Source organism: Taeniopygia guttata, chromosome 28 (assembly GCF_048771995.1).
Source record: "Taeniopygia guttata chromosome 28, bTaeGut7.mat, whole genome shotgun sequence".
Classification (NCBI taxonomy): domain Eukaryota; kingdom Metazoa; phylum Chordata; class Aves; order Passeriformes; family Estrildidae; genus Taeniopygia; species Taeniopygia guttata.
The window spans coordinates 4,222,150-4,249,969 of NC_133053.1; the positions used below are offsets into that span (position 1 = coordinate 4,222,150).

Consider the following 27,820-nt stretch of genomic DNA (forward strand, 5'->3'; position numbering starts at 1 on the left):
AGCAGGGAATGCTATGGTGAAGAACCAGCATGGGCTGGACAGGCCATTCCTGCCAGCCATCAGCCACGTCCAACCATCCAGCCGGGCACAGCGAGCCTCCAGCTCCCTCTAATGTTCCTGGCCCGAAAGGAACATCCGCAAGCAGGACAGGCCTGAGCAGCGAGCGGGCGGGCGGCCAGGCTGCACGGCCCCGAGGGAAAAGTGTGACGCTGAAATCTGTGGAAGCAGCTGGGCTAGAAACGGGGGGAGTGATGGGCTGAGGAAATGGTGTTAAAGAGTAAAGGATGCAGCGTTTTAACAGAGAATATGGCTGTACTGAATGCTTGGTTATTATTAATAAATGAAAGATTTCACAGGAAAAATGACTGTTCCTCTAAAAAAATACTATTTCTAATACTCAAAATAGATACTCTAAAATGCTGTGTTTCCAGCCCTGGAAGTGTTCAAAACACATGTGGTGACATGGTTTAGTGCTGAACATGGTGGTGATGCTGAGGTAACAGCTGGACTTGATCTTAAAAATGTTTTCTTATATTAATGATTCTATGGTTCTGTGGCTGTCTGATTTTAAAGGCTCTTAGTCATGCCTGCCTACACTGGGATTGTTAGGACAAGAGCTCTGCATAGGAGTTTCCCAAACTTGTCCATGTGAAATGCAGCTTTAAAAATGCAGCAAGAAACCTGACAGCACAGAGCACACCATAAACAGGTATTGATAATACGATACAAAGCCAGGTTGGACTCTCAGTCAAAATCAGTGGTGTAGCAGAGCACTGCTGTGTCCAGCCAAAGTGGCTCATGGGGAGATATCAGAGCTGTGTGAGGGTCTGGAAGTGTTGAATCCACACAAACAGCACACAGTCCACACAGACAGCATGTATCTGTGTGCTACAGAAGCTGTAATGCCGAGGCACAGGAAGCAGAAGGGGCAGCCAGGCCATCTCCCCTCTGACACATGGACTCACGGACCTCAGGCCTGCTCCTGACTGGGTGTGTGTGCAGCACAGATCAGGGGATGGATAACAGAGAGAGGGGGAATGTAATTACCCTGTGAAGAATAACTCACTTTAACGGTTCAGTTACTGAGATCACAGCGAAGCAGTGGCACAGCCTCTTAATTAATCTTCTGCTTTGCAGCCGGCTCCTGCCCCGCGCCATCTCCACCTCGCGCTGCCTGGCGAGGAGATGCCATCGGTGGGGACAACACTGGCCAGTGGTTTCTGGCTGAGCAGGTCCAGCAGGAGCAACAGGATACGACCAGGTGAGGATCATAGTGCTGTGGCTTCTGGGTTTGTGGTGGTCCAGGCCTGTGTCAGCAGCAGCAGACAATAACTCTGATTATTGTGAGGAATTGCTGGGCATGAAGCAGGGGCTTAGGGATGCTGGAGGTCTGGGTCTGCTGCAGAGGAATGGCTGATGTGTGAGGTCATGAAGGGAAAACCCCCAATTCACCTTCACCTCCACACAGCCCAAACCTCCCTGGCTCCTCACCCCCAGCACTGACCCCCTTCAGCCCCTTAACTCTCAACCTCTTCTCTGTGAATTGCACCCCCATTTCTCATCTCTTCACAAACTGCTCTCTGGGCTCCCTTATCCCTCATCCTCCTCAGAATAACCCCTTTCACAGGGATGCTCCCCTTAGCCCTCAAAATTGCCCCTCAGGGATTGCTCCCTTTTGACCCCCCTCACGTTGCTCCTTGGGGAATCACCATTATCTCTAACCTGTTTCTCAGGGATTGCTTCTGTCCCTCCCCCACACTGCTCCTCAGGGAAGCTTATCCCTCAAAACTGCCCCTCAGGGATTGCTTCCCTCACCTCCTGCCTCGATCATTGCTCCTCAGGAAATCATCCCCTTTTCCTTGTTTCTCTTCCTTTCACCCCAGGGATGTGCCCTCATCCTTCTCAGGGATCGTTCCCTCATCCCCAAAACTGCCCCTCAAGGATTGCTCCTCTTGCCGCCCCCTCCACGTTGCTCCTCAGGGAAATGGTCCCTTATCCTCAAAACTGTCCCTCAGGTTTGGCCCCTCATCATCTTCAGGGATTATTCCCTCACGGATCATCCCTTTACTCCCCGTCAGGGATCACGTCCTCATTCCCAAAACCGCCCCTCAGGGACTGACCCTCAGTGCCTCAAGGGTCGCCCCCTTTGTCCCCAGACTGTCCCTCAGGGATGTTTCCCATCCTTTTCGTGGCTCAGCCCTTCAGGGATCATCCCCTTACTCTCCCTAAGGGATCGTCCCCTCATCCCTCACACTGTCCCCAGGGATCGCCCACCAAAATTGCCTCCCTCATTCCTTCACACTGGTTCCCCAGGGTCTCATCCCCTCTTGGCCCAAAAGTGCCCTTCAGGGATTGCTCCCATCTGCTGCTCGTCAGGGAAATGCCCCCTTACTCTCAAAAGAGCCCTTCAGGGATCGTCCCTCAGCCCCCTTAGGGATCGCCCCCTCATCTCCAAAAGTGCTCCTCAGGGATGGACCTTCATCCTCCTCAAGGCTCGCCCCCTCAGGAGTCATCCCCTCCGGCATCACCCCCTCACTCGCCCTCCATCCTCCCCCTCCGTGCGGCCCCGCCCGCCGCCTCACGCCCTCTCCCCGCCCCGCCGCCTCCTCCGCCGCTCCCCCCGTGCCCGGCCGGCGGCGGCGCCCGCCCCATGCGCCGCTGCTGCCCGGCGCTCTGCATCCGCACCGCCATCGACGCCACCGCCATCGACGCCACCGCCGACATCTCCGCGGCCCTCGTCCCCGTCCCGCCCGCCGCCGTGTCCCGCCCGCCGCTGCTGGTGCTGGTGCTGCTGCAGCGCCGCCCCGCGCCGCCCGCCCCCGCGGCCCCGCCGCACAAGATGGCGGCCGGAGGGAGCGGCGGCCCCGGCGGCCTCTCCTCCTCCTGCCCGCAGCCGCCGCCGCCCCCGCCGGGCAACGGGGCCGCGGCCGCCGCCTGCACCAACGGCGCGCCCGCCTCGCCGCCCGGCCTCACCTACAACCAGAGCGGCGCCGCCAACCCGCCGGCGGCCGGCGGCGGCGCGGGGGGCCCGGCGGCGGCGGGGGCGGCGGGGGCAGCCGGCGGGGCGGGCGGTGCTGGCGGGGCGCTGCAGCGGGAGCCGGTGTACAACTGGCAGGCGACGAAGCCGACGGTGCAGGAGCGGTTCGCGTTCCTCTTCAACAACGAGGTGCTCAGCGACGTGCACTTCCTGGTGGGGAAGGGCCGCGGCTCCCAGCGCATCCCGGCGCACAGGTGGGGCGGGGGGCGCGGGGGTCCCACGCGTGGGGAACCGGGAATGCGGGAGGGATGAGGGATGAGGGGTGTGGGGGCATCATCCCCATGGCCCTGCGGGGTGGCCGCGGGTCCTGGGCCTCGGGAGGGTCGTCCCGGTTGGCTCGATGGGCCTGGGGGTTTCCCCTCATGGCTTCCCCTTATGGCTTCCCCTCATGGCCCCCACAGCGATAAAGGGAATCGCCCGTTTATTTGACAAAAGTGTCCCTCAGGCATCTCTCCTCCTCCTCCTGTCAGGGATCACCCCTCAACTCCCAAATTGCCCTTCGAGGATGCCTCGTCTTTCCCCCCCCCCCCCCCCCCCCTCTGTTATTCCCTGAGGGATTTGCTCACATATCCCCTCCGGGAATTGCATCCTTATCCCCCTCACTTCCCATCGCAGATTGCTCTCCTCACCCCTCCGTGTTGTTCCTCAGGGAACCACTCCCGTATCCCCCAAAACTGCTTCTCAGTAATTGTTCCCTTTGCTCCCTCGTGTTTCTCCTCAGGGAGCTGTCCCCTTATCCCCCAAAACTGCCCCTCAGGGAATGTCTCCTTATTCTCAGAACTGCTCCTCAGGGATGGCCCTTCATCCTCTTCAGGGATGATCTCCCGTCATCCCCAAAGTGTCCCTCAGAAGTGCTTCCCTGGAAGTGCTGTGGGCTCTCCTGCAGCCTCGGGTGGTGATGTGCCATCAAGTGGGGTGCAGGGTTTGGGCTGCTGTGCCTCCCCTGTGAAGAGAGAAAAGGGGGTCACATAACTGCACCCCACATTTCACCCCCTGCTCAGGGGCACGTCCTGAGCACAGGACCCCCACTGTGGTCAGTCAGTGCTGCCCCAGATCTCTCCCAGCCTTGGATCAGTGTCATGTCTCTCCTCATGGTCACCAGCTTGGGATGCGTCCAGGGTTTGGGTCAGAGTGTTTTTCCCAGAGGGATGGTGTGAGTGGGACAGGCGCAGCATGGAAAACCCCACATCCCCGGGTCTCGCTTGGAAATAACCCTTGGTTTGGTAGGCAGTAGAGCAGAGGAGGAGTAGTCTCCCAGACTGCCTGATCCCTGCTGACAAGGGTCACCAAAATCTGTGAGAGCATTGGGGATGGAAATGAAGGAACAACGATTTGAGACCCCAAATTTCAGGTAGAACACTTTAATTTTAAAATGGCCTTTATTGAATCTTTTCTGATGCCCTGTTTTAGGGCTTAATCCTCTACCATGAAGAGCTGTGTTGAGAATGACAACTGGGCCTGGGTAACCCGTAGAGGTTAATGCATAAGGCTGAGCTGCCATTTAAGAATTTGCAGCTCAGAGAAACTGAGAATCGTGGAGCTGGGAATCGCCTCCACCTGGATGATGCAGATCTGATGTGGCTGATTGACATTCAGCTGGTTCCTTGGGGGAGCTCCAGTGAATCCATGTGTGCCACCCTCTTCCTCCTACCCTGGGAAGGGCCTCCCAAGGAAGAGCTCAGAGATGGAACCAACTTTAATTGGGTGGGGGAGGTTCCTTGGTGTACCTGGAAGTGGTGCTTGGCAAAGACAGCCTCGCTCCAAACAATTTTAAACTATTGCTTTTCTCCTAAGTTCTCACATTACTGCAAGTCCCCCCTTCAGATTTTCCCCCTTTCTCTCACTTTTAGAACAAACCACAGTTGTTCTAGGCTGTTTTGAGTGTTTAGGGTGTCAGCTTTGCTCTCTTATAATTTGAAGCTTAATTAGTATTTGGGTAAGCTTGGTCCTATCCTGAGAACTAGGCTTGCTGGGTGGGGATGGGTGATGTTCAGCCCAGAAATAAATGGAAAATAAATGAAGCTTTGGGAAAAAAAAAAAAAAAAATTGTCCCTGAAGTGAGCTGCTTCTTAATTGCTGTGAAATTCATCTGGGGCTCTGGGTGGTAAAGATAGAATGGAGTGTGTCATGGTGTGACATCCCACCTAAGCATCCTAGAGATTTTAGTAAAACTTGTCCGTGTGGTGTTAGAGTTGGGATGTCCTGGTGATTAATGAAGTACTGTGGTTATTTAAGAAATAAGACAGCCTAAAATAAAACCACCCAGACCCCTTCTGGGCTCAGTTCTCCCACAGCAGCTCAACAGCAGAAGATACTTTGTGTTGGAATTTAGTTGCAAAACATCCATGGGTTCAGTTGAAGAGGTGCTGTTTTTCAGCAACCAGGGCAGGTGTTGGTGCTTGTCAGATGTCTGAAATCATAAACTTACAGACTTATTAAGGTTGGAAAACACCTTTAAGATCATCAAATCCAATAATCAGTCCAGCACCACTACATTCACCACCAGACCATGTCCCCAAGTGCCACATCCACAGGTTTTTTGGGCACTTCCAGGGATGGTAACTCCACCACCACTCTAGGCAGCCCATTCCAATGCTTTACAACTTTTTCCGTAAAGAAATTTTCCCTAATATCCAATCTAAACCACCCCTGGCACAATAGTGTACAGATCCCAGGTAAGTATTTCTGCAGTCTGGTTAAATTGTGTGAATTTTTAGACCAGGCCAGGTACCAAGCATGGCTGCAGGAGGAGCATCTCCTAAATAGGGACAGCTCCTTGTGGTGCCTCGAGGAGTGGTCTGCAGCATCCTGCCTGTCATCCTCAATGTGACTTTGTGGTGTGCTGGGAATGGCTTTGGCAGCAGACTGGGAAGCACAAATAATCCAAGAGATACAGTCCTGTGGGAGCTGCAGGTGATTCCTGGTCAGTCTTCTCCTGGATGGAGCCAAGGGAATGGGGAGGGTTTCTAGGTTGAGGTAATGAAGTGGTGTGTGCCCAGTGAGCACAGGTGATGTCCACAGGTGCTGGTGCCAGAAGAGGTTTCTGACAGAGCTGTAGGTTTGGGTGTGTTTCTGAATGCACCAGGCCTTAATCTGAAAGGATGGGAGATTTATATTAGATATCATGAAGGAATTGTTCCCTATGAGGGTGGCAAGGCCCTGGCACATAATGCCCAGAGCAGCTGTGGCTGCTCCTGGATCCCTGGAAGTGTCCAAGGTCAGGTTGGAGGGGGCTTGGAGCAGCCTGGGATAGTAGAGGGTGTCCCTGCCCATGGCAGGGGGGAAATGAGATGGAATTTAAGGTCCCTTCCCACCCAAACCAATCTGGGACTCTGTGGCTCAGTAGTTTGTATTAAGCCACAGAAACAGAGAAAAGACACCTCACAGAGCAGCTAAGAGCAAACATTAATTTTGTGTGTGAGAGCCCAGTTTGTAGATAAAAAGTGTGAATAGGTTTGACTGAAGGGTCACCCGTCCAAATATCTGCAGCCCTGAGAAGATCAGGTGTTTCTCACCTGGAGGAAACTCCAGACCTCTGTGGAAGCTCCTTGCCTACCCTGAATTAAGCCCTGTCTCTGAGCCTTCAGCTCATTCCCTCTTGCTGCTGAATCAGCCATGAAGAAGATGGGATGGCCTTAATTTTTTTCGATGTCAAGGCTGGGCCGAGCAGCTGCCTCAAAGCTTCACAGCACCAGCATGGCCAAGGTCAACTCATTGATTAGACCCAGCAGTAAGAGGGAAGGGTTGTCATTTTCCAGATCTGCTTCATTGAGCACAGTATAAATGGGATTAGAAATGTCTAAACCTCATCAGCCAGGAGCTGCATGGGTGTCATAATTAAACTTGTTAATTGGCCAGAAAACAGGGCCTGAGAGTGAGCAGGGCAAGCATGTGGGGATGCAACCCTGTCTCTGCTCCAGCCTGGGAGATTTACAGCTTGGGGACAGCCTGAATAAGATTTTGGCTGTTGTTTCCAGGAGTGTTTTCTGAGCCCATCCTGTCTTTTCTCGGGCATATATTCACTCACAGTTCCTGTGCCGAGGTGTCCCATGGCTCCTGCTCCCATGCAGGGCTGCTCCTGCCTCCTGCTCCTTTCACCAGGGTCTGCATCCTCTGCAGCCAGCACACCAGCAGCAGCTTCTCATCACCTACGGTGTCACCGAGTTCCAGCATGTCATGTGTTGCTGTGTTCCTGTGCCAGCTCTTCTGGAATAGATATTTTAAGGTTTCTCTGCAGTGGTGCAGATGGAGGAGGGAGCTGTTCAGCAGCAGTGGGGTAGTTGTGGGCTTTGAGTGGTTTCTTTTGTTGTTACTGGTGTTACTGTAGTGCCTAGAAAGGGAGCAGCACTGGTGGGTGTGCAGATGAAACCAGGTGACAAGTGGTGGTGCCAAGGTGAACATGAAGCAGTGAAAGTTGTCATAGGAAACAAAATAGCAGCAGGAAAGACATTTTCTTGCAGGCCTTCAACAGCCTGTAGTCAGCTTTGGATCCTTTTGAAGACAAATTAACCTCAAGGAAGTTCCTGTGATTCTTACTGCTGACAGTCAGTTTACTTTGGCTCTTCCTAGTGCAAAGGGAATGAGGAGAAATCAGGTGTTGCTTTCTTAATTCTTTAGTTCTGTTTCTGCTTATTTCTCTGCCTCCTTTCAGTAGTCCACTCTGTTTTGGTCACAAAAGTGTTTTGAAATGACCCTCTGTTGGATTTTCCCATCTGAAACAAACCCCATCTCTTCCTCCTGCAGACCTGCATGGCTGGGGGAAGCTGGTGGATGGTGTAGGAGGAGTGGTAAACATCCCTGCTTTTCCTGGAGTGTCTTTAGAGCTGCTTTAGGCATTTGTTTTAGGAAGAGTGAGAAAACACTGGAGAGAGAGGGGGATTTTCTTATGTTAATTATGTTCTCTTAGTGTTTTAAGAGAACTGCAAATGTGGAGCCCTGTGTTTCCCTGGCACCTCCCGGGATCCTATTAGGGCTCAGCAGTTTACAAAATCTGACTGATTTGTCCCCAGCTGAAATGGAAGCAAACATTTGAGAGTTTTTTTAAATGAATGCCCTTTTCAAATAGCTTCTGAAAGCTCTTGCTCATTGAGGGCCTATACTGTGCTGGCTGTGAGAATGAAAATTTGAGAGTGCAATTAATATATGTTAATTTTTAGTATCAGACAAAGCCAGCAATTGTTTTGCCACCATGGCTGCTTTTGGAGGAACAAGGATTTTTGTTTCATCTGGCAATTCTGGTATTGTGAGGAAGGTTTTTATTTGTTCTTGACATTTTTCTTGAGAATGGTTTGACAGAAATATGCATGTGTGTACTTTTTTTGTAACCACTGTGGTTTGTCCCAAGCTCCCTGAGCCCATCAGGAACAATGAGCCGGCTCGTCATCCAAACTCCGTCACAGCAAATGAGCCTGGCACATCCATGGAGCTTCACTCCATTGTATCCCTGGGAAACCTCCTCTGGATGGGAGGGGAGGGAAAATGAGAAAATTAAAACATCATTTAAATGGAAATTTCCTACTTTTAAAAGGTCATTTCCTATTAAATGTGACTGAAATTCCCCCTTAGAGCTGGACTTTCCTTGGGGTGGAGGTTTCTGCCCCATGCCTGCTGTCTTGTATGGATTTCTGCCTGCAGTTCTTGCTGCTTCTCTGGAAGTGTGCATCAAACCACTGCAGCAAGAACCTGGAATATTCCAGCTTTTTCCTTTTCCTAGTTGGTAGAGAAGTGGTTGTGGTCATCTCCTGCAGCCTGTTTGCTCTGCTTCCCCACGCTGCTGAGCTGTGACCTTCAGTTTAACTTCAGGGAGCTGCATGGTGGCAGACACAGGAATCCTTCATGGCAAAAGCTCACCTCTGCATTTTTGAACAAGAAAGTTTTCAAAATGGCTTTCTAAGTCCTGAGGCAGGTACAGCAGCTTAAATATATACAGGCCCCTTAGCAGCCCAGGCCTGGGCTTCCTCCTAAAACAGGAGATATCTGTTGCAGGGGGGATAATCTTGTTTGAATGGGTGTGCTGGGACATAATTTTTGGTGTCAAACCTGTTTTGTGCAAGTTCCTGCTTTCAGCCTCTTTAGAGCTGATAATGTCCTTTTCTGTGCCAGTATAACCATGTAAGCTCCCAGCAGTGCTGAGGCTTGTGTGCACCTCGCTGTGCTGGTTTGCTGTGAGGGAGGTTTGTTCTTCCCTCTGGGCTGAGCCCAGAGCAGGTTATCCACTCAGCAACATGGGGAGGACAGCTCCCATGCCAGGGCTTGGAGGTCTGCAGCTCCTGGTGCAGGTGCAGTTTTGTGTTTTGGGAGTTTGCTCTGCCATCACCTGCACCTGTGGAAGAGGATGGGTAGTGTGCAGTGGCAGGTTTTCCATAAGTGTTTCCAGTAGGTGACTGTGGGGAATTGCAGCAAGACTTGGGCTCTGTTTACTGGAAGAACCTGAATTCCTTAACTTTGCTGTTTCTTTGCTTCTCAGCATTAGGATGATACATAGGCTCCTACAGGGGCTTTAAAAAGCATATATATTCTACTCCATAATTCCCAAAATCTGGCCTTTGGGGAACCATTACTGTGCTGTATGCCAGGACAGGGCTCAGAAGGAAGTTCCTTGCAGCTTTGGTGCTTTGCAGTTACGGAGCAGCAAGCCTGACCCTCCCTGCTCTTGCAAAACACTTTTGCTTTAACTCCACAAACTATTTGCTTTCCCTGAGGGTGGCTTTGGGGATTAGCAACCAGCCTGGGATTTTTTTGGAATATAAATATGATTTAACATAAGGTTTTATTTGCATGTTTGTTTTCTTCCACGTTAGGTTCGTGCTGGCCGTGGGCAGTGCTGTCTTCGATGCAATGTTTAATGGTGGGATGGCCACAACCTCCACAGAGATTGAGCTGCCTGACGTGGAGCCTGCTGCCTTCCTAGCTCTGCTCAAGTAAGTTGCTTCTAAAGCACAGGATAACTGGGATGCACAGATTTAATGTAGCAAAAAGATGTTTTTAATGAAAGCAGAGAAGTATTTGTAGAGCAGAGGTTGTTAACTTCCAAAATGAAATGCCTCTTTGAGCTGTTCAACAGTATTTAAATGCTGGTGTTCAATTCCTGTTTTCTTGGGTAAAAGTCTACTGTAGCTACTGCATTTAAAAATTATATATATGTCTATATATATATATATAAATATTGGCCATTGTGTTATAGCTTCTTATTCACTAATTGGTTTGGTTTCAGCCAAATGCTGTTTGAGAGAAGAGGGGAAAAGTGATCTTTTGAAAGCTCTGTAAGTTACAAATACTTGTAGCTTGTTTAGGTCATGAGCAAGTTGTAACAGGTAAGCAGGGGTGTGTAATAAATCTCAGCCATTCCGTGTGGTATCAGCCTTTGTGTGGTTTTTATTCCTCTTTTGGAGAGCTGGGTTTGAATTTACATTTCCAGTGTGTGTTGCAAATCTGTGTGCTGGAGGAGGAGGAGGAGGAAGGGGCTGTAACATCCTATTCACCAATTCCTTTAAGCTCGGCTGGTGCTGTACAACATCCAGCAGCAGTCCTGAATGGATGCTGGAAAGTCATTGTCCTGTTCCTATAGGATTTCTGTAACCTACTTCCAGGGGTTTCCAGTCCTGTGCTCTTGACATCTTCCTCACTCGTTTCCTACTGGGAGCAGTCACTATATATAGCTCTGGCACACTTTTTGATTTACCTTCAGAAAGTGCTTTGGTCGTGCCTGTGCTGTCTTGGAATATTTTTAAATTGATCTGGGCTAGAATGAAAGGCCAGAAATAATTGGGAGCCCCAAGCCCCTTCCCCTTTGGCTGGCTTTAAAGCAGACACCAGCACGTGGGGAATCCCTCTAATTGGTGTGTGCCTATCAGCCATGTGGATCTCTATGGAGTGCAGAGCTTGTAACTATCTTTAAATCTTTGTGAGGCCCAAATATCCAGGGAAATAGAGGCAAAAATCCTGATGTTTCCCTGCCAGTGCTGAGATTTCAGCACTTGATTAAACAGAGTGATTTCAGAAGAGAACCCATCATCTCAAAAGATAAAGTGGTGATTTTAGGTGGATTTCAACAGAAATATTTACATTTTTTTTATGGAAGAAGTCGTTGGTGGATTACCTCAGTGCTTCTGAGCTATGCCCATGGTCCAGTGACGTCTTGGCTGCTTAAATCTAGAAATGAATTTTTAAAATGCTCAGAGCTTAAATGTGCCAGAGGAAGTTTGGGTGCTGCTTTCCAGGAGAAAGCTGACCAAGTATGTGCTATGAGTTCCTAGAGTAAAACCAGTCCCTACAAACACTGCTCTAGAATGGCAGCTGATCCTTACATATGTCTCTGGAATTGGTCCAAGCCATGATCTAATGCTATAGGATCAGGAGTTTATCCAGGGACAAACATCCTGAATGTTCTGCAGAAGGTCCAGTCTGGATGCTGGATTGTGATGGAGTTTGGGCTAGTAAATTGTGTAAGAGATTCTTTTTCATTATTATCATTATTATTATGTTAACACAAAGATGAGAACATGTCTGATTGTCTGGGTTTACAGTCTAAACGTTCTTTTAAATTGGTACTGGGTTTTTTCACAGTTTGAACTTCTCTTGTTGTCTCTCTTAGCAAACACTGGACTGTGGTAAACAGAAGTACTGGCACAGTCACTGAAGTAAACAAATAATTTGTTTTAGAGCCACTATGTTCTTTTCATCTTGGAATAGAAAGGATTTCTGAGTGCAAATGGGGCTGGGAAGGGATGTGTGCAAAATACATTGATTAACCTGTGGCATGATGCTGCTATTGACAAATGCCCTGGAGCAGCACAGAAGCCTGGTTTCAGCAGTGAGAGCGCTTCCCTGCCTGTGGATCACACTGTTGATGCTTCCCTGAATGGCATCCTGGTCTTCTCTAGCTGGAGGAGCAGGAGCTCCTCTGCTGCAGATGGGAATGCTGCCTGGCATTCCCCTGGAAGAGCCCTGCTGCTGCATGAAGCTTCCAGGAATAGCAGCCACACAACCTGCTGCTGTGTCCCCTTCAGAGAAATGCAGAGCAAAAAATTGCTGGAGCTTCCAAAATATCCCAGGAATAGGAATGCCAAGCACAGTTAACACAACACTACATCTCTGTGCTTTGTGTCTTTGAGATCCTGACTGGGAAATGCTGCACTGGTTAAAGGAGACACAGTAAAAAAACACTGCATGAGCTGTTCAGCTGGAGAAGAAAAGGCTCTGGGAAGAGCCTAGAGCCCCTTCCAGGGCCTAGAGGGGCTCCAGGAGAGCTGGAGGGGGACTGGGGACACAGGGAATTGCTTCCACTGCCAGAGGGCAGGGATGGATTGGGCAGGAATTGTTCCCTGGCAGGGTGGGCAGGCCCTGGCACAGGGTGCCCACCCTGGATCCCTGGCAGTGCCCAAGGCCAGGCTGGGCAGGGCTTGGAGTGTGTGGAAGGTGGAAGGTGTCCCTGGAACCAGACAGTCATTAAGGTCTCTTCCAATCCAAACCATTCTGGGATCCTGTGAGAAGGACTAACATCAGTGCATCACTAGTTTTACTGAGCTCAGCCTCTCAGTTCCTGCTGTCTCTGGTCAGTGAGTTCAGGTATTAGGGGGTTCAGTCAGGTTTCCTTTGTTTTTTCAGATCATTAAAGTGCTTCCTTGTTTTGGCCTAACAGTGAAGGCTGGTGCTTTGCTGCAGAATGGCAGTCCTTATTTTTCACTGCAGTTAACTCTTGCTTTATGCTGAAGTTACATTGTGAGCTGTACTTAAAGATCTGTGTCATGAAATGAAACAGTTCAATCTATAAAGTGAAGAGACGAGAAGTGGGAGTGTGGGTAAAGCATCTCATGTGCAGTGGATGGGTATGTCTGAGTGCTTCCCAGCACTTCTGAATTAGTAGCATAAAATAGAGTTTCTCTGCTGAGGGAGGCAAGCAGAATTGAATCTTTATCCTTGGTTATTCTAATTGAACAGCCAAAAATATGAATTTTAAGGGGTGCCCTTAGCCAGAGACTGTTTTAACCTGGCATAAGTGTAGGCTAAGGGCTCACTGGTGGTGGGATGCACCAGTTTGAGTTGCTTCAGTGGAAATCCCAGCTGTTATACTGTAAAATGTCTGTTAAAAAAAAAAAATCTTGCTAAACCAGAGTCAGTGGAAAGGATGTGAAAACCCTTCTATCTCTCCAGTAGAGGAAATGGACCAGGATGACGGGCAGAGGCACAAACATGTTTTCTATGAATTGAAGTGGTTTTACCCTGTTATCTTAAATCACCACAGCAATGTTTGTTTGCATGTTTTCAGATTTCTTTACTCAGACGAAGTTCAGATTGGACCAGAGACTGTTATGACAACACTTTACACAGCTAAGAAATATGCAGTTCCAGCCCTTGAAGCTCATTGTGTGGAGTTTCTTAAAAAAAACCTCAGAGCAGACAATGCATTCATGCTATTAACTCAGGTGAGTTTCTGATCATCTGCCTTCAGCAAGGTCCAGCAGAGTCAGAAAATGGGAATTTTCTGGGTGTTTCAGAATTGATCATCCAAAGTGGAGCAGTTGTGGGTTGTTTTGAATTCTTCCTCACAGGAGTCCAGCATTGCTGAGCAGGCTCTTACAAAGAACAGTATACTGCAAACATTGCTGCTGTTTCAGATCTTTCTGTTTCACTGTGGCAGGTGGTTCCTTCCAGAGTGTGAGCTGGGGATGGAGTTAACAGGGTGGAAAGATTTCATCTGCCAAGAAGAAAAGTGGAATTAGAGGATTTCCATGTGTTACAGAATCAGGACTGGTAATGCTGAGCTTTCTCTCAGTGCTGTGTCTAGCTGCTCAGCCATTCCTTGAAAGACTTTTGTGCAATACATTTCCTCAAGTGGGGATTAAAGTAAACCTTTTCATGAGTGTTTTGGTATATTTTCCTAGGAGAGGAGCAAGGTGGTCTCTTCCTCAGCCTGTTCCAGCTCCACCTCCTGCACTGAAGGCTCACAGACACAAAGTGTCAGAGCAGCTGTTCCTTGGCCCTGGGTCTGATCCAGTCTCTGAGGGTTGGGCTTCTTCACCTTCCACTTGACTCTTGAAGCAGCAAAGTAGGAGATAGTGTTTACAACTTCTGCTTAGTTTGGAAAAGATCAGACTTTGTGTCCAGGTTGATTAAATGAGCATCACTCATCCCTGTTTCCCAGCCCTGTCTTCTCTCTCTGGTCCCTGTCACTCTCAGACAGCTGGTGCCATATTGGTGACATCCACAGTGCTGTCACCTGTGTGGTGGAGTCTGGCACTGCCAGGAGCACCCTGTTCTGGGTGTTATAGGAATAAGAAACACACAGGCTTTGAGTGTGAGTTTCTATCCTTTAGGGAATGGGCAGACTGGAGTGGCTCTGGAGGGCTATTTCTGATCAGCCAGCTCAGGAAAGCTGCTGTGATGCCTGATGTTAAATAGAGCTTGCAGAGGAGTTTCCCAGCTGCGCTGAGTTGGGAACCAGCACACTGAGGTGGCCTGGCTCTGGGGGATTGCCTGTCTCACCCAGCATTCCTGTCTGCTGGACTTTTCCCCTCCTCAGGAGTACAGGTGTCTCTCAGGTTCTGGCTGTAGGTACCATGTGGCTGGCAAGTGGCTACACCAGCAGTTGTGCAGATATTGAAGCAGTGCTGGCCTGAAGCACTCATTGCTGAGCTCTTTGCTCAGGATTAGGCTGTGATTATTTTTTTTTTTTTAGTTTAAATATTTGGGTCAGTTCTCAAAGTAGTTCCATGTCACACAGATGGATTTATTCCTGGGCTCCGACAAGACTTGGGCGGGGGTGAACAGAAGTTTTTATACAGTAACTCAGGAGTAAGGGGTGTAGGAAAGTGACCCAACGAGGATATGGTAAGAGAGGAGTATTAGGTGGGGCAAATATGAGCCTATTAGGGAAAACAGGGGAGGGGAATAATACACAGTAACAAATGGGGTGATGAGGGCAACAAGACAGACACAGAACTCTCTGGAGAAAGGGGTAGGGATAGGGAGGATTGACAACTTGGGAGGGAGGAGGTTAGGGAAGGGCTTTGGAAAATTGGCAACTGGGAAAGGGAGGGGATTAGGGAGGAGAACAGGGGGCAAACATGGATTCAAAGCAAAACACACCGCAACATTGATGCCTTTTGTTTGTGGCTTGTTCATTCTTTGCAATCATCAGTGATGATTCTCATCTAGTTTTACATTGACTATTTCTCTGTATCAAGTCTGAGATGTTTGAGGCAGGTCTTGCTTGAGAAACGTGCCTGATCATGATGGCTGGCTGCATCTCACTGAAAGTATCTCTTCTCACAACCCTCTTGTTTCTGGTCCTGCAGTGTGAAAACCTACCTGTTTTCTGCTTTCACTGCATCAAACCATCAACCTCTTCAGTAAAGAGACCTGAGATATATCTTGTACAAGACATTGCCCAATAGTCTTAAGATCAGGAACCTGAGATCCCAGGTAGAGCCCCAAACCTCCTTTAGTGTGTGTCTGCCCAATCTGCTGGTCCAGCAGCTGTGTCATTGTCTTGTCTCAAGCAACTGCTGATCAGTGGCAGAAATATCAGAGGCAAACAGCTTTCCAAATTGATTGTGCCTGGTAGTGAGCCGTGATCCTCTTTCCTGCCAGACATGCATCTAAGTGTCACTTTGATCAGCAAGGAAATAAAGCTTGCCTGGAGCTGCTCTGCGAGCGTAACCGAAGTCCTCACGTGTCCAAAGAGCCACTACAGTAGTAAAGTCTGAGTTAGTCACAGCTCTTGATGCCAAGAGTGTAAAGGCACTGGCAGCCCTCCAGCCCCTGGAGCAGGTGACAACTGCTGAAGTTTCCCTGGGCCCTGAGAAATTGTTGTTTCAGCTTCCTGCACTTGAGGTCTCAGCACAAAGATTAGCCTTGCTGAGCTCTGCGTGCCACAAGCAGGGGTGAAGCAGAAGATGCTGGAAGGCACCTCCTGAGTGATGGAATTCCCAGCCCAAAACATGAGTTTTAAACCTTACCTGTGGCAGGGAGTTCTAGTCTGGTGTATTCTTGTTAGGTGTGATGTCAAGGCAGTTCCTTCCTAAACAGCAAAACCAAAGCACTGAAGTAAGAGGTCATTTAGTGGTTTTTTGTGTGTTCCACCCATTTCTGCTTATGCTGGGCACAGGGCTGCTAACTGTGGCAGTCCAGGGTGATCTGAAGTGGCAGCAAAATTGTTACAAAACTTAAGTTGGGATGAGAAATTCTGAGCAGCTCTTCAGGCTGTGTAAGGCTTTGCTTGGAATAGTAACCTATTTTGGGACAAATTCTTTAAGGTAACTGGATTAGAGTAGCTGTTTCTGTGCAAAACATGGAAATGCACTAAGCAGGCTGTGTAGCCTGTAGGGCTCTCCAGGACACACAGGCACTGCTGCTACAGCTTTTTCTTGCTAATGCACAAGATCAGTGTGGCTGTTCTTACAGAATAAGCTGCCTCTGCATTATTCCTAGAGCAAGCAGGCCTGGAGTCACTGGGCAAAGCTTTCTTGTAAATAGAAAAATGATGTAAAAATTGCCCGTGCTCAGCTGACAGGGTCAGTGTGGTGCTGGAAAGCAGGATTGGTGCCTGCACCCAGGCTGTGTTAAAACAAAGACGTGCCTGAAGACATGCACAGCTGAACCAGGGCTGCTGCCAAACACAGAATTTTCTAGTGTTTGCCTTGTCATGCTTAACTGCTTGTGAAAGGCCCAGTGGATTCCTGGTGCAGTCAGGCATGGTATTGCTAATGAAGATGGGCTGTGGGAGGGGAAGGGGGGTTCTTAGTGTAAACTTCAAAATACCCTTTCTGTTAATGATGCTTTTTCCTGCCTAGGCCCGGCTGTTTGATGAGCCCCAGCTGGCCAGCCTGTGCCTGGAGAACATAGACAAGAACACCTCAGATGCCCTCAATGCAGAGGGGTTTACAGACATTGACCTGGGTAAGCTCTTTTCCACCCCTCCCTCTCTCTCCCTGCTTTCATAACCAGCTTGTCTCCAGAGTTGTTACAGGTTAATAATGCTTGGCACTTGTTGCTTGGCTGTTCTGGAGCAATCAGTTGAATAGTCTCTGGCACAAAGTGGCTGGAGACAGGGAATTTGCCAAAGAGTTTGCTGCCTGGCCTGCAGAAATACCCTGGAATCTGCTTACTTTGGTGCAACTTGAGTTTTCTGGGCATGACACAAAGCCTGCTTCCTGTGTTGATGTTGGCAGGTTTTGGGTGGGTGTAAACTTGCCTTTTTTTGTAGAGTTGGCTTTCTTCCCCAAGTCTTTGTCAGGTTTTGGAGTTAAAAAGGTGTTGTGTTTTTGGAAGCAAGGACTGGCAACTTTAATTACTGTCTGCTGTTTCCAAACTTGCTGGGCACAGTTAATGAATATTAAAATTCAGGCTTTGACCTTCTTCTAATGAGATAGGCTGTGGAGGTAAGGCACAGGTCACCTTCTGGCTTTCATGCTGCTTGTTTCATCCAAATTTGACGTCAAGCAAGTTGCAATTCATCCTCCTGCACTTGCATTAACATGCCAATTAAATGGGCTCTGTTTGCTGCTTCAGTGAGTTCCTTGCTGATGGAATATGCAGATAAATCTTCCTCAGAGGCTGCAGGCAGCACTTTTGGGAGATGCTGTTGGTTCAGCCGCTTCCCCTTTTACCTTGGCTGTGCGTGGGGTACTCCTGGCGAGGTGACAGGGGCTGATTTGGGGTTCAGAGGCTGAAGCTGTGCCTGTTGTCCTGCCCTGCAGACACCCTGGTGGCAGTGCTGGAGAGGGACACCCTGGGGATCCGGGAGGTTCGCCTGTTCAATGCCGTGGTGCGCTGGTCGGAGGCCGAGTGTCAGCGGCAGCAGCTCCAGGTGATTCCAGAGAACAAGCGGAAGGTTCTGGGCAAAGCTCTCTCCCTTATCCGCTTCCCACTGATGACTATTGAGGAGTTTGCAGCAGGTAACTCAACAAAGGTGTTTCTGGCAATCCTGGTCTTTGCTTTCCCTCAGCTGCACAGAGTCAAGTCACACAAAAAAAAAGATTTTCTCTGTGTATCCTGTAGTGATTTAAATATGAGATTCTCCCCACATTCCTCTCCGTTTTCCCTCATTCTCCCCCTAAAAGGCTGGAAAGGGGACATTTCATGAGGGCCTGGAGTGACAGCACTCCAGAGTTAGACTGGATATTAGAAGGAAATTCTGTACTATAAGGGTGTGAGGCCCTGGCACAGATTGTCCAGAGCAGCTGTGGCTGCCCCATCCATGGAAGTGTCCAAGGCCAGGCTGGACAGGGCTTGGAGTGCTCTTAGACAGTGGAAGGTGTCCCTTCTTATGGCAAGGGGTGGCACTGGATGAGCTTTAAAGTCCCTTCCAACACTCTTCTGTGATTCTATGATTACAAAATCTATTGTCTGAATGCCATTTTCATCCATGCCCATTCACTCATTTTAAAGCCTGTGGTGCTCCCCTGGGAAGAGCAGGGGGATCACAGCTGTGCTTGCTCTCACAGCATGGTAGGATAGTTACTGTCCCATTCAACTGAGAGGAAAGATCCAAACTGGGGTTCACCTGCTCCCCTTCCCAGCCATCCCGACTGTTTAAACTACACAAAGCCAATGGAGTGCAAATAATTGGTGTTGATTATAGCCTGTTCCCAAAGGGAAATGGGGATGTTTCTCCCCATCCTCTGCCTGTGGTGGTGTTGACCCTGTCTTGCCAGTGCTGTTCAGAGCAGAGCCCCATATCTGAAAAACTTTGAAAATGTTCTTTGAGCTGCAGGCTTGGTGTTGTTTAGTCTGTGTCTCAAAGTATTTTTCAAGTTTACTTTAAGATCTTGATCCACAGAGATGTCTAACTCATTTCACAGCTTGGTCTATAGATTGCCTTGTTTTCTTTTCATTGCTTGTTGTCTTTCACTTCATAGTCTGGGGATTCCCCAGGGATTGGAAGCTGGCAATTGGCTTTAATAGTTTTCATGCTAAAAAGACACAGTGGAGCCATTTTCCAGACTGTAACTTGTTTCAGGCTGCAGTGCTGTGTACACAGGAGCAAACAGGGGCACTGACCCCTTCCTTTGGAGGTCACTGCTCAGGGCAGCACTGGCATCAGCTGGTCAGTCCTGCATGTCCCTGTTCCCACGTGAGGAGGGCTGTTAGTAAGGAGAAAAATCTGTGCCTCAGATTTAGTCCCCATTCTCTGCTTGACCTGTCACAGCTGTGATGTGGCCTTAGGGAATGTGGATTTCTTCAGAGGGAGCTTGCTCAGTGAAGCAGAGATCTTTGCATCTTTCTGCAGATCCCATGTCTTTCAATCCTTCCTTACGACCTTGTGTCATTCTCTCACTGGAAGGAAAGTGTTCATTTTGCATGTTTGGGTTGAAGGCTTTTGAGCTGGGAGTGCCAGTGCCCCTCCCCATGTTTGTCACAAACTGCCTGTCCTACTTGGACCTTTGTGCTGTAAGAGAAATTATCCAGTTTTCTTAGGTTTTCTCCATCCACTCTAACCTAAAAGATGAACAAAAGTCCCAAACCTGGGGGACTGCAATGATCAGCTGTTCCTTAAACAAGGAATTAACTTGGAATTCCTTCAGCTTTGTCCTTTTTCTGAGTGACTCTGATTTCTGTGGTGATCACAGCAGAGACAGAGGAGTGAAGCCTTTCCCCTCCACACCCCTCTCTCCCAAAAGCCAAGAAAAGAGGGAATTTTACAGCAGTGGTTTCACCAGTTTATTGTATAATCTGGTATCAAATGAGGGGTTTTGCATGAAGATGTTTTAACTGGCAAATGTGTCCCTCCCTCCCCTTAGAGCAGGTAATTTGAAACATTGCAGAATTGAGTTGCAACAACACAGGATAAGTTCAGACACATCAAGGAGGCTGATTTTTTGCTGAACAAAGTATCCAATGCTCATTTACCTTTGAGGAGTCGACTTCCTTGAATTCTTGAGTCTCTCCCATCTGCATCATTGGACCAGGTTATGTCTGGGTAATATCATGCTGAATCTAACCAGCTATAAGTAGTTTTGGACCTACAAGTAGCTGGGCATTTCCTCCCCACATTAAAAAGCATTTAATTGCTGTTGTTTCCCCAGTACTCAGTGGTCTTTCTGTTCAAAGCTTGTGCAAACAGCTGTAGAGAAGCTTTTGAGTGTTAGGCTAACAGACTAATTTTATGCAATTTCACTTTTGAAAGTATTTCAAGTAGTTTGCAAAGACAGAGTTCAGCATCACTGAGTTGGCTGCCCAGAGCAGCTGTGGCTGCCCCTGGATCCCTGGCAGTGCCCAAGGCCAGGCTGGACAGGGCTTGGAGCAGCCTGGGACAGTGGGAGGTGTCCCTGCCATGGCAGGGCTGGCACTGGATGAGCTTTAAGGTCTCTTTCAACTCAAACCAGTCTGTGATTCTGTGATCACTCTGGAAAAAATGTCTTGTTACTGGAGAAGAGATGAGAACGTGCTCCAGCTCTTGCTAAAATCATTAGCATTTTCCCCAAGGTTCTACAATAAAGGTATTAAAATGCAAGATGTGCATTAAATGTCTGAAGGAATGAGCTGAACCACATTTGTCTTGAGTAAAAATACTCTTCAACTTTTTGAGTTGATGGTAACTGTGTGACAGTCCTTCTCCCTCCTCCTCATGGTCTTCCATTGTCTGAACAACCTGTGTGGATGTATGAAAATCCCTGTCTCTTACCAATGTTACCATTTCCAGAAGGAGTGGGGCAAGGATCAGCTTGCATGCTTTTGGATTTTTTTGTAGCCCAGTGCATTTGGGCTCCACAGAGCTGGGCAGCAAATCACAGTTCCATGATCCATGAAGGCTCTGCAGCCCATGACAGCCCTGTGGATAAAGTGCAGCACCTCTGGGATCCCATCTGTGATGGGGGTTTAGCCTGGTGCCAGTGGCAAGTCAGGCTTGTTTCCCCATGAAAATCCCAGAGGGATTCCTTCTGCTTATGCAGTTCTGGGGCCCAAAAGATCAGAAGGATCCAGAGCTGTTGGAGAGTGTCCCAAGGAGGGACACGGAGCTGGGGAAGGTCTGAGGAGCGGCTGAGGGCACTTGGCTGGTTCAGCTGGAGCACAGGAGATGAGGGGAGGCTCCTCGGGGGCTGCAGCTCCTCCCGAGGGGAGGCAGAGGGGCAGGGGCTGAGCTCTGCTCTGGGACAGCTCCTGGAGCCCAGCAAGGGCTGGAGCTGTGCCAGGCCTTGGCATGGAGCTCAGGGAAAGGTTCTTCCCCCCGAGGGTGCTGGCACTGCCCAGGCTCCCCAGGGAATGGTCCCGGCCCCGAGGCTGCCAGAGCTGCAGGAGCGTTTGGACAGCGCTCTCAGGGCTGCTCAGGGTGGGGCTGTTGGGGGGTCTGGGCAGGGACAGGGGCTGGATTTGATGATCCCTGAGGGTCCCTCCTTGCTCTGGTTCCCTAAGGCTGACGGCACTGCCACTTCCCTCCCCTCTGCAGGGCCTGCCCAGTCGGGGATCCTGACGGACCGGGAGGTGGTGAGCCTGTTCCTGCACTTCACGGTGAACCCGAAGCCGCGGGTGGAGTTCATCGACCGGCCCCGGTGCTGCCTGCGGGGCAAGGAGTGCAGCATCAGCCGCTTCCAGCAGGTGGAGAGCCGCTGGGGGTACAGTGGGACGAGTGACAGGATCAGGTCAGCTCTCGCGCCCATTCCCACCCCTGGACTCGTGTTGCCGAGCCTCCCACACTGCTCTAGCTCTGAACACGCGAGGTTCTGTGCTAGACCCCGACTTCCCACCGTGTGACCCCAAAGGGAAGGTGTTTTGCATCCCCTGATGCACTGACCTGCATGTTGCTGCCACTTTGCATCTCTGTTGGCCAAGGTTTCCAGGAAATGCAGCTCCCAGCACCGGCCTCTGGAAAGGGAGGGAAATAACCCCCCAAAGGCTTCCTGCAGCTCAGGGGCACATAAATGAGTTGTCACCAGTTGTTCCCCTGCCATGCTTTGTGGGGGACAGGTAACCAGTGCTCCATCAGGTTGGTTCCCTGCTCCAGGCGTCAGTGTGGCTTGTTGAAGCCCCTTAACCTCTCCTGTTGGAGAGAGGGATTGGGGTAAAGTTCTGCTGACACCCAGTTCAGACCTGAGCTTGTGGCCAACCAGCAGAGCCCAGTTACAGTGACAGAGACTGGCAGGTGTGGCTGGAAAATGGTGCTTTGCAAGGTTTGTGTTCCCAAGGCAGAAAATGGGAAAATCAGGAAGTCTTGGGGTTCTTTCCTGCTTTGTGTTTATCTTGGGTGGAAGGGGACTCACAGCAATGAAGCTCTTCACAAGTGTTAAGATGGTTCTGTTGCACTGGAGCTGTTGGTGAGATCCTCTGGTCCATTCACCCCTGGCAGTGGGAACTGCTGCCAGCTGCAAACACTCCCTGCTCCCACCCCTAATGCTCACAGACCTTCTGGAGTTTGGGTTTGACTTGAGGTTCAGCCTCTGCAGCATCAGGGTCGGTTCCAACCCTGAATATTCCATGCTGGCTGCAGAGTTGAGGCTTCCAGCCTGCCCCAGGTATTTGTTCTGGAAACACTACAGGACTAAAAGAGCTGGTGGATGGATAAAGAAATGCTGTTGGCAGCTTGGCAGACACTGAAGCTTCTACTACCTGAGAAGGTGGAGCTGTAATGGGGTAAATACCCTTCCCCTTCTTCCTTGGCAGCAGGAATTCCTGCACTCAGGAGTGACAGAATAATCCTTATGTCTGCTCTTGGTAAATTTGGAATGCAGCAAATACCCAGCAGCACACGAACAATTGCCCAGGGCTCAGCAGTGAAGTACCCAGTGGTGTTTGTGGGCAGAACACTGTGACGTGGGCACTGTTCCACACTCCCAGGCTGCCCTGCCTGGGCCTGGTGGGCATTTGGGGGTGCTGATGTTTTGCCACAACTTGGAAACACTTCCTGAGCCAGGACCCTGAAATTTGGGGATGGGATTGTGCAGCTTTGTGTTTCACACAAGCCCACTGGACCTGTCAGAGGTGTGGGTGTGCAGCTGATGGTTTCTGTGCAGGGTTTCACCTCTTAGTAAGGGCTGCACTTAAGTCTGTGTTAAATCAGAGATGTAAAATCAGCACAAGTGGAGATATTTGTGTATCAGCTTTGTACTGGAGCAATACAGGAGTGTCAGGTTTGGACTGACTTTCCTGCTCTGTTCCTGCAGGTTCTCAGTAAACAAAAGGATATTTGTGGTTGGGTTTGGATTATACGGATCCATACACGGGCCAACAGATTACCAAGTGAACATACAGGTAATTCTCTCTGCTACTTTAAAAATCCTGGCTGTTTTAGGGGCTGACAAACACGTTTTAGTGAATCTGTAACAAAACCTGAGGTTCAGAAGGACTGTGTGTGTCCCTGGGCAGGGGGGCTGGCACATATAGCAAGGGCCAGATGGGACACTGGGGATCAGAAGGATTATTGCTCTTGATTTTGTTGCACACGTCACTGCAGCATCTCCCCAGGTCTGCTCCCAGCTTTGGGGCAGTTGGGAGGCAGTTTGGGAAGCAGCTGTGCATGATTTCCCACCCTGAGCTGGCTGGGAGAGGCTCAGTTGCCTCAGGTCCATCATGATCTTGTCCAAAGACCAGGTGGATCCCATGGATGCTGTGTGCCTGCTCTAGGTGCCCGTGTGCCACCCCAGTGTGGGTCACTGGAGAAGGACTGTCCCCAGGAGAGTCACTCCAGCACACAGGGCAGTGTGCTGAGCACAGGCTGTCAGCATTTCTTCTTGATTGTCAGGGCTCATCCTGCTGCCCTGAGCTCTTGGGGGAGAAGGGTCTAAGCACAGGGTGGGCTTGCAGTGCTCTGCCAGCCTGGGGGTGAGGAGGGGCGTTCTGGGCTGTCTGAGACCTGAGCCCACAGCTCTGTGGTGAGCTCAGAGGGGCCCAGAGCAGCTGAAAGTTCAAGTCCAGGATGTGGCTTGAAGCAACCAGGATAGTGGGTGGCAGGGGGGTTGGAGATGGATGATCCTTAAGTCCATCCCAACTCAAATGTGGGATTCTGTGGTTCTGTAGTCACAGCATTGATGGGTGACAGGAGTAATGGGAGTGCCTGTGGCTCAGGCTAGCTCAGGGACACTCATGTGGGCACAGGGCTGGCAGTGTCCAGATGAAAAGCTGACCCTTTCATGGGTGATCTGTGTTGCAGATCATCCACACAGACAGCAACACGGTCCTGGGGCAGAATGACACCGGCTTCAGCTGCGACGGATCGTCCAACACCTTCCGGGTCATGTTCAAGGAGCCTGTTGAGATTTTACCCAACGTCAACTACACAGCCTGTGCTACTCTAAAGGTACCACCCGGGGTGGGGTGAGCTGCAGGCAGCTGAGGGCACCTGGGCCTCGCTCTGTGTCCTTCGAGGCCACTGGTGCAATCTCCAAGGTCTCTGTGTGCCATGAGCTCGTTCACCCCCAGCATTCAGAGCTGGTTTTTGACTTGTCTCACAGCACTGAGCTGTGTTTCACTGGGGAGGGGATGGGGTGTAGTTCCCCCCCTCCACGCAGCCCCCAAATAATCCGACTAGATCAGAGATAAGGGGCTGTGAGGGGAGGAATCTCAGGAGAGGGGTAGAGGTATTCAAAAGAGGCTCTCACCCCAGGATAGTGCTGGCACAGCTCTCTTTATTCTGTGATGTCCATGTGGAGAGTGGGGCAAAAAAGAGAAAGAACAGGAAGTCTCAGGGGTCTATATAGGTTTTGGACAGGGTGGGCTTTCCTGGCTCTCTGCCAACCCCATTGGGGCAGAAAGGAGGATCCAGGGGTTATCTGATCAGAGTCACAGGGTCCCAGGGAAGGGGAAACAGAATGCCCATGAGCTCACTGTAACAATGGGGTGAGTTTTTTTATGTGTACAGCTGAACTGTGAGTCCTGCAGGTGTGTAATCCAGAGACTGCTGCAGCGGCCTCCTCAAAAAGTTCATATTTAGCTGTTGAGACCTGGTTAAATTAGTGTTAAGTTCTGCTAGAGATGGGATTGAGCTCGGAATACCTGAACTGACATCCCCACAGCTCCAAACCCACCAGAGAGCCTGGGCAGCAGCAGGGTCCTGACCTGTTCTTGTCTTCCGTGACCCCTGCAGGGTCCAGATTCCCACTATGGAACCAAAGGACTGCGCAAAGTGATCCATGAATCACCAACAACGGGAGCCAAAACCTGCTTTACGTTCTGTTACGCGGCTGGGAACAACAACGGCACCTCCGTGGAGGATGGACAAATCCCAGAGATCATCTTCTACACATAGTGCCACTGCCAGCCCGCCCTGGACTCGACTCTTCCCCGTCGCCTCCCAAACTAAATCTCTGGCTGAGTTTGACCACACCAATTGGAGCCACACTAGCCAAAGGTCACAGAAATCATTTCAAAGCTCATGTTCTGCCTTGTGCTAGTGCTGCTGCTGCTCTCAGGTGCCAGGCCAGCTGGTGTGCCAGTGCAGGCCAGCTGGTGTGCCAGTGCAGCCCAGCTGGTGTCCCAGTACCATTTGTAGGTTGTCTGTGGCTTGTTGTTTTTCACCTCCTGATTAACCCTATCTAACAACGTGCGTTTTTTTGGACTGTAATGAATGTAGATGCTTTTCCACCGGTCAGAAACAAGGTAACGAGTGGCTCTGGTTGTGGTTTCACTTGCCATGAGGAGATGGTCCTACAGACAGACTCAGTCAGGGCTGGGTGGCCTCTGTTCTGCTCCAGCTCAGCAGTCCAGGCCAGACTGCAGGGTTTGGCCAGCCCGTGTCCAGCACCTTCCCTCCCTCCCAGCAGCCTCAGCACACAGAGCCACCTTCAAAAGTCATGGAAAGTGGCCTTTTCCCTGAGGCTTTGCTGTTCCAGCACTACACAGGCTCAGAGACCTCAAAGCTGAGGTCCTCTGGAGGGACCGAGGCATTTTCCTGCTCTTCTCACCCAATCTGTGACAATCTTCACCTCGGGCAGTTGGTGGCAGCGAGGTGACCTCCCTGCAGAGTGGTCAGGGGCAGCACAAGTCCTGCTGCACTCTGAGTCCCCGTGGTGCTGCTTCCACACCCCGGCACGTCCCAAGTGCTGGTGATGCTCAGCTCACCCCTGAGCAGCCCCAGCTCTGTTGTTACTGCTCGTTATCCTTTGCAGGGTGCCAGGGTTTGTCAGATGAAGCAGAAGGGCACCTGCCTTACCTGTTCCAGGGCATTCCTGCAGTTTCCATGCACGTTTCCGTGTGTTTCCCTCTGTTCCTGAGGCATTGCTGCCTCAGCCCTGCTGCCCTGATGGAAGCAGGAAGAGAGGCTGGATGTGCACCTGCCTGTTACCTGTAATGCAGCAGATGGACAAGAATTTACCAAATGGTTCAGGAAAACGTGGAAAATTCTGCATGCTGGTGTGTGTTTGCACACTGCAGGCACAGGAGGGAGATCACAAACATCACCTGTCGAGCTGTGGAGCTCGGTGACCCTGAAGATACCCCTTGTTCAGGGCCAGCTGCTTTATCCTGTGGCTGCTCCTGAGCTGCCTGCCCAGCCCCACCCTCACTGCCCATGAGTGAAGACCACGAGACTCTTCCTCCCCTCTTCTGCAGAGGAAGCTGGAATTAAGCTCAGCCTGGCAGAAAGACTGGAGCCACCAGAGTCTGTGTGGGGCTGGCTGGGGTGGTGCTGCCTCAGGGCCCCTTCTCTGACCTCCTGCTCCAGCCACGGAGCCATTGCCACTCTCTGGGCAGCTGCTGCCACTGGATTTCACTGCTAGAAGTTGAAACCTGGCTGTCCTTGGCTGGAGCTTCTCCTCCTCCTCCTCCCACTGCCCCAGCTGGGATCCTGGGGCTGTGCTGGCTGGAGTCTCCTCCTCAGCCATGCAGCAGCAGCCTGGGAGCGCCCTGCATCTCCTCCCCAGTTGGAGATGCCCAGAGTGTGTTCCGTGCTCCAGGGAGATGGTGTGAGCTGTGTATTGTCAGCCTGCATCCAGGTGGGATGGTTCTAATATGGCCAGTACTAAAAAAATAGAAAAAAATCCCAACCCTGGCTCCGTGACCTGATGACTGAACCCGACTCTGTGCAATGCAAATGCAAACGTTGTGAGATGGACTCACAGCTCAGCTCTGTGTCCCTCAGGCTGTCCGTGACTGTGCCTGCTCCTGTCACCACCCCCTCCTAAAGGTGGTGGGAATGTCACTGCTGGCAGCCTCCCCAGGGGTTCTGATCTGGGTTCTGCACCTCGGGGCGTCCACTACAGGTGGAAATAATTGGAATTTGAGAGAGGCAGAGCTGTGCACTTGGCTCTGAGAAGAGCAGGGCTGGGGCCCTGCCCAGCTGCAGGGGGAGCCTCCCGCTGGCTGTTCCCTGGAAGTTCTGTTCTCTTTATTATTTTGTTACGCAAATTCTCCTCCCAAATCCCACCCTCCTGCCCTCCCTGCGAGGGGCAGGTCTGTCCTGTCACAGAGGGAGAGGAGTCAAACTCTGAACTACACCCGAGCAACTTCTGTTCTTTGGCTTTTCTGCAGTTTGATGCAATTCTGGCTTTTGTAGATAGATGAATGTAATTCCTTGTTGGACATGCCTGTTCCCAGAAGTATGAGCCATTCTGTTGTACCACGTCACCTTCCGAGCAGAGCGGGCCTGGCCCGACTCCTGTGCTATTTGATGAATGTATCCGATGCTCTCGTCCCGTGTTCACACTCTGCTTTTTGGCCAGCTTTGTGATTTGTAAATAGGAAAACAATAAAGACATTGAGGTTGTCTTTACAAAGTTTCTTTGTAATGGCCACTGGAATGGTGGAGGGGAAATCCTGACTCCTGGCCCATCTCCCCAGGTGAAGGTGTGGAGTCCTCAGCATCCCATCCATGGAGTGTGGGATGAGCCAGATCTCGGGAATCCTCAAGCCTGG

The 27,820-nt window shown here is 50.5% G+C and overlaps 1 protein-coding gene and 1 long non-coding RNA gene across 2 annotated transcripts; one reads left to right on the plus strand and one right to left on the minus strand.

Annotated features, from left to right (window-relative positions):
* Nucleotides 1-307: 307 nt before the first annotated feature.
* LOC115490864 (uncharacterized) lies at nt 308-2,795 on the minus strand. The gene is made up of 2 exons (XR_012052192.1): nt 2,686-2,795; nt 308-1,399 (listed from the first exon to the last, which is right to left on the minus strand). It is a non-coding gene; the product is annotated as an uncharacterized lncRNA (long non-coding RNA).
* On the plus strand, nt 2,456-27,681 carry BTBD2 (BTB domain containing 2). The gene is made up of 9 exons (XM_012571257.5): nt 2,456-3,231; nt 9,838-9,957; nt 13,305-13,461; nt 16,831-16,936; nt 17,737-17,934; nt 21,426-21,618; nt 23,137-23,224; nt 24,123-24,269; nt 25,056-27,681. The coding sequence occupies exons 1-9, from the start codon at nt 2,471-2,473 to the stop codon at nt 25,215-25,217; spliced, it is 1,932 nt and encodes a 643-aa protein (XP_012426711.5). The 5' UTR covers nt 2,456-2,470; the 3' UTR covers nt 25,218-27,681.
* Nucleotides 27,682-27,820: the final 139 nt, after the last annotated feature.

Bases quoted from the DNA above. Each gene is read 5' to 3' on its own strand.
- BTBD2 (XM_012571257.5), top strand. From the start codon at position 2,471: ATGGACCTTCATCCTCCTCAAGGCTCGCCCCCTCAGGAGTCATCCCCT. The intron at 13,462-16,830 runs GTGAGTTTCTGA...TTTCCTGCCTAG, and splicing joins CATTCATGCTATTAACTCAG to GCCCGGCTGTTTGATGAGCC. The intron at 21,619-23,136 runs GTCAGCTCTCGC...CTGTTCCTGCAG, and splicing joins GGGACGAGTGACAGGATCAG to GTTCTCAGTAAACAAAAGGA.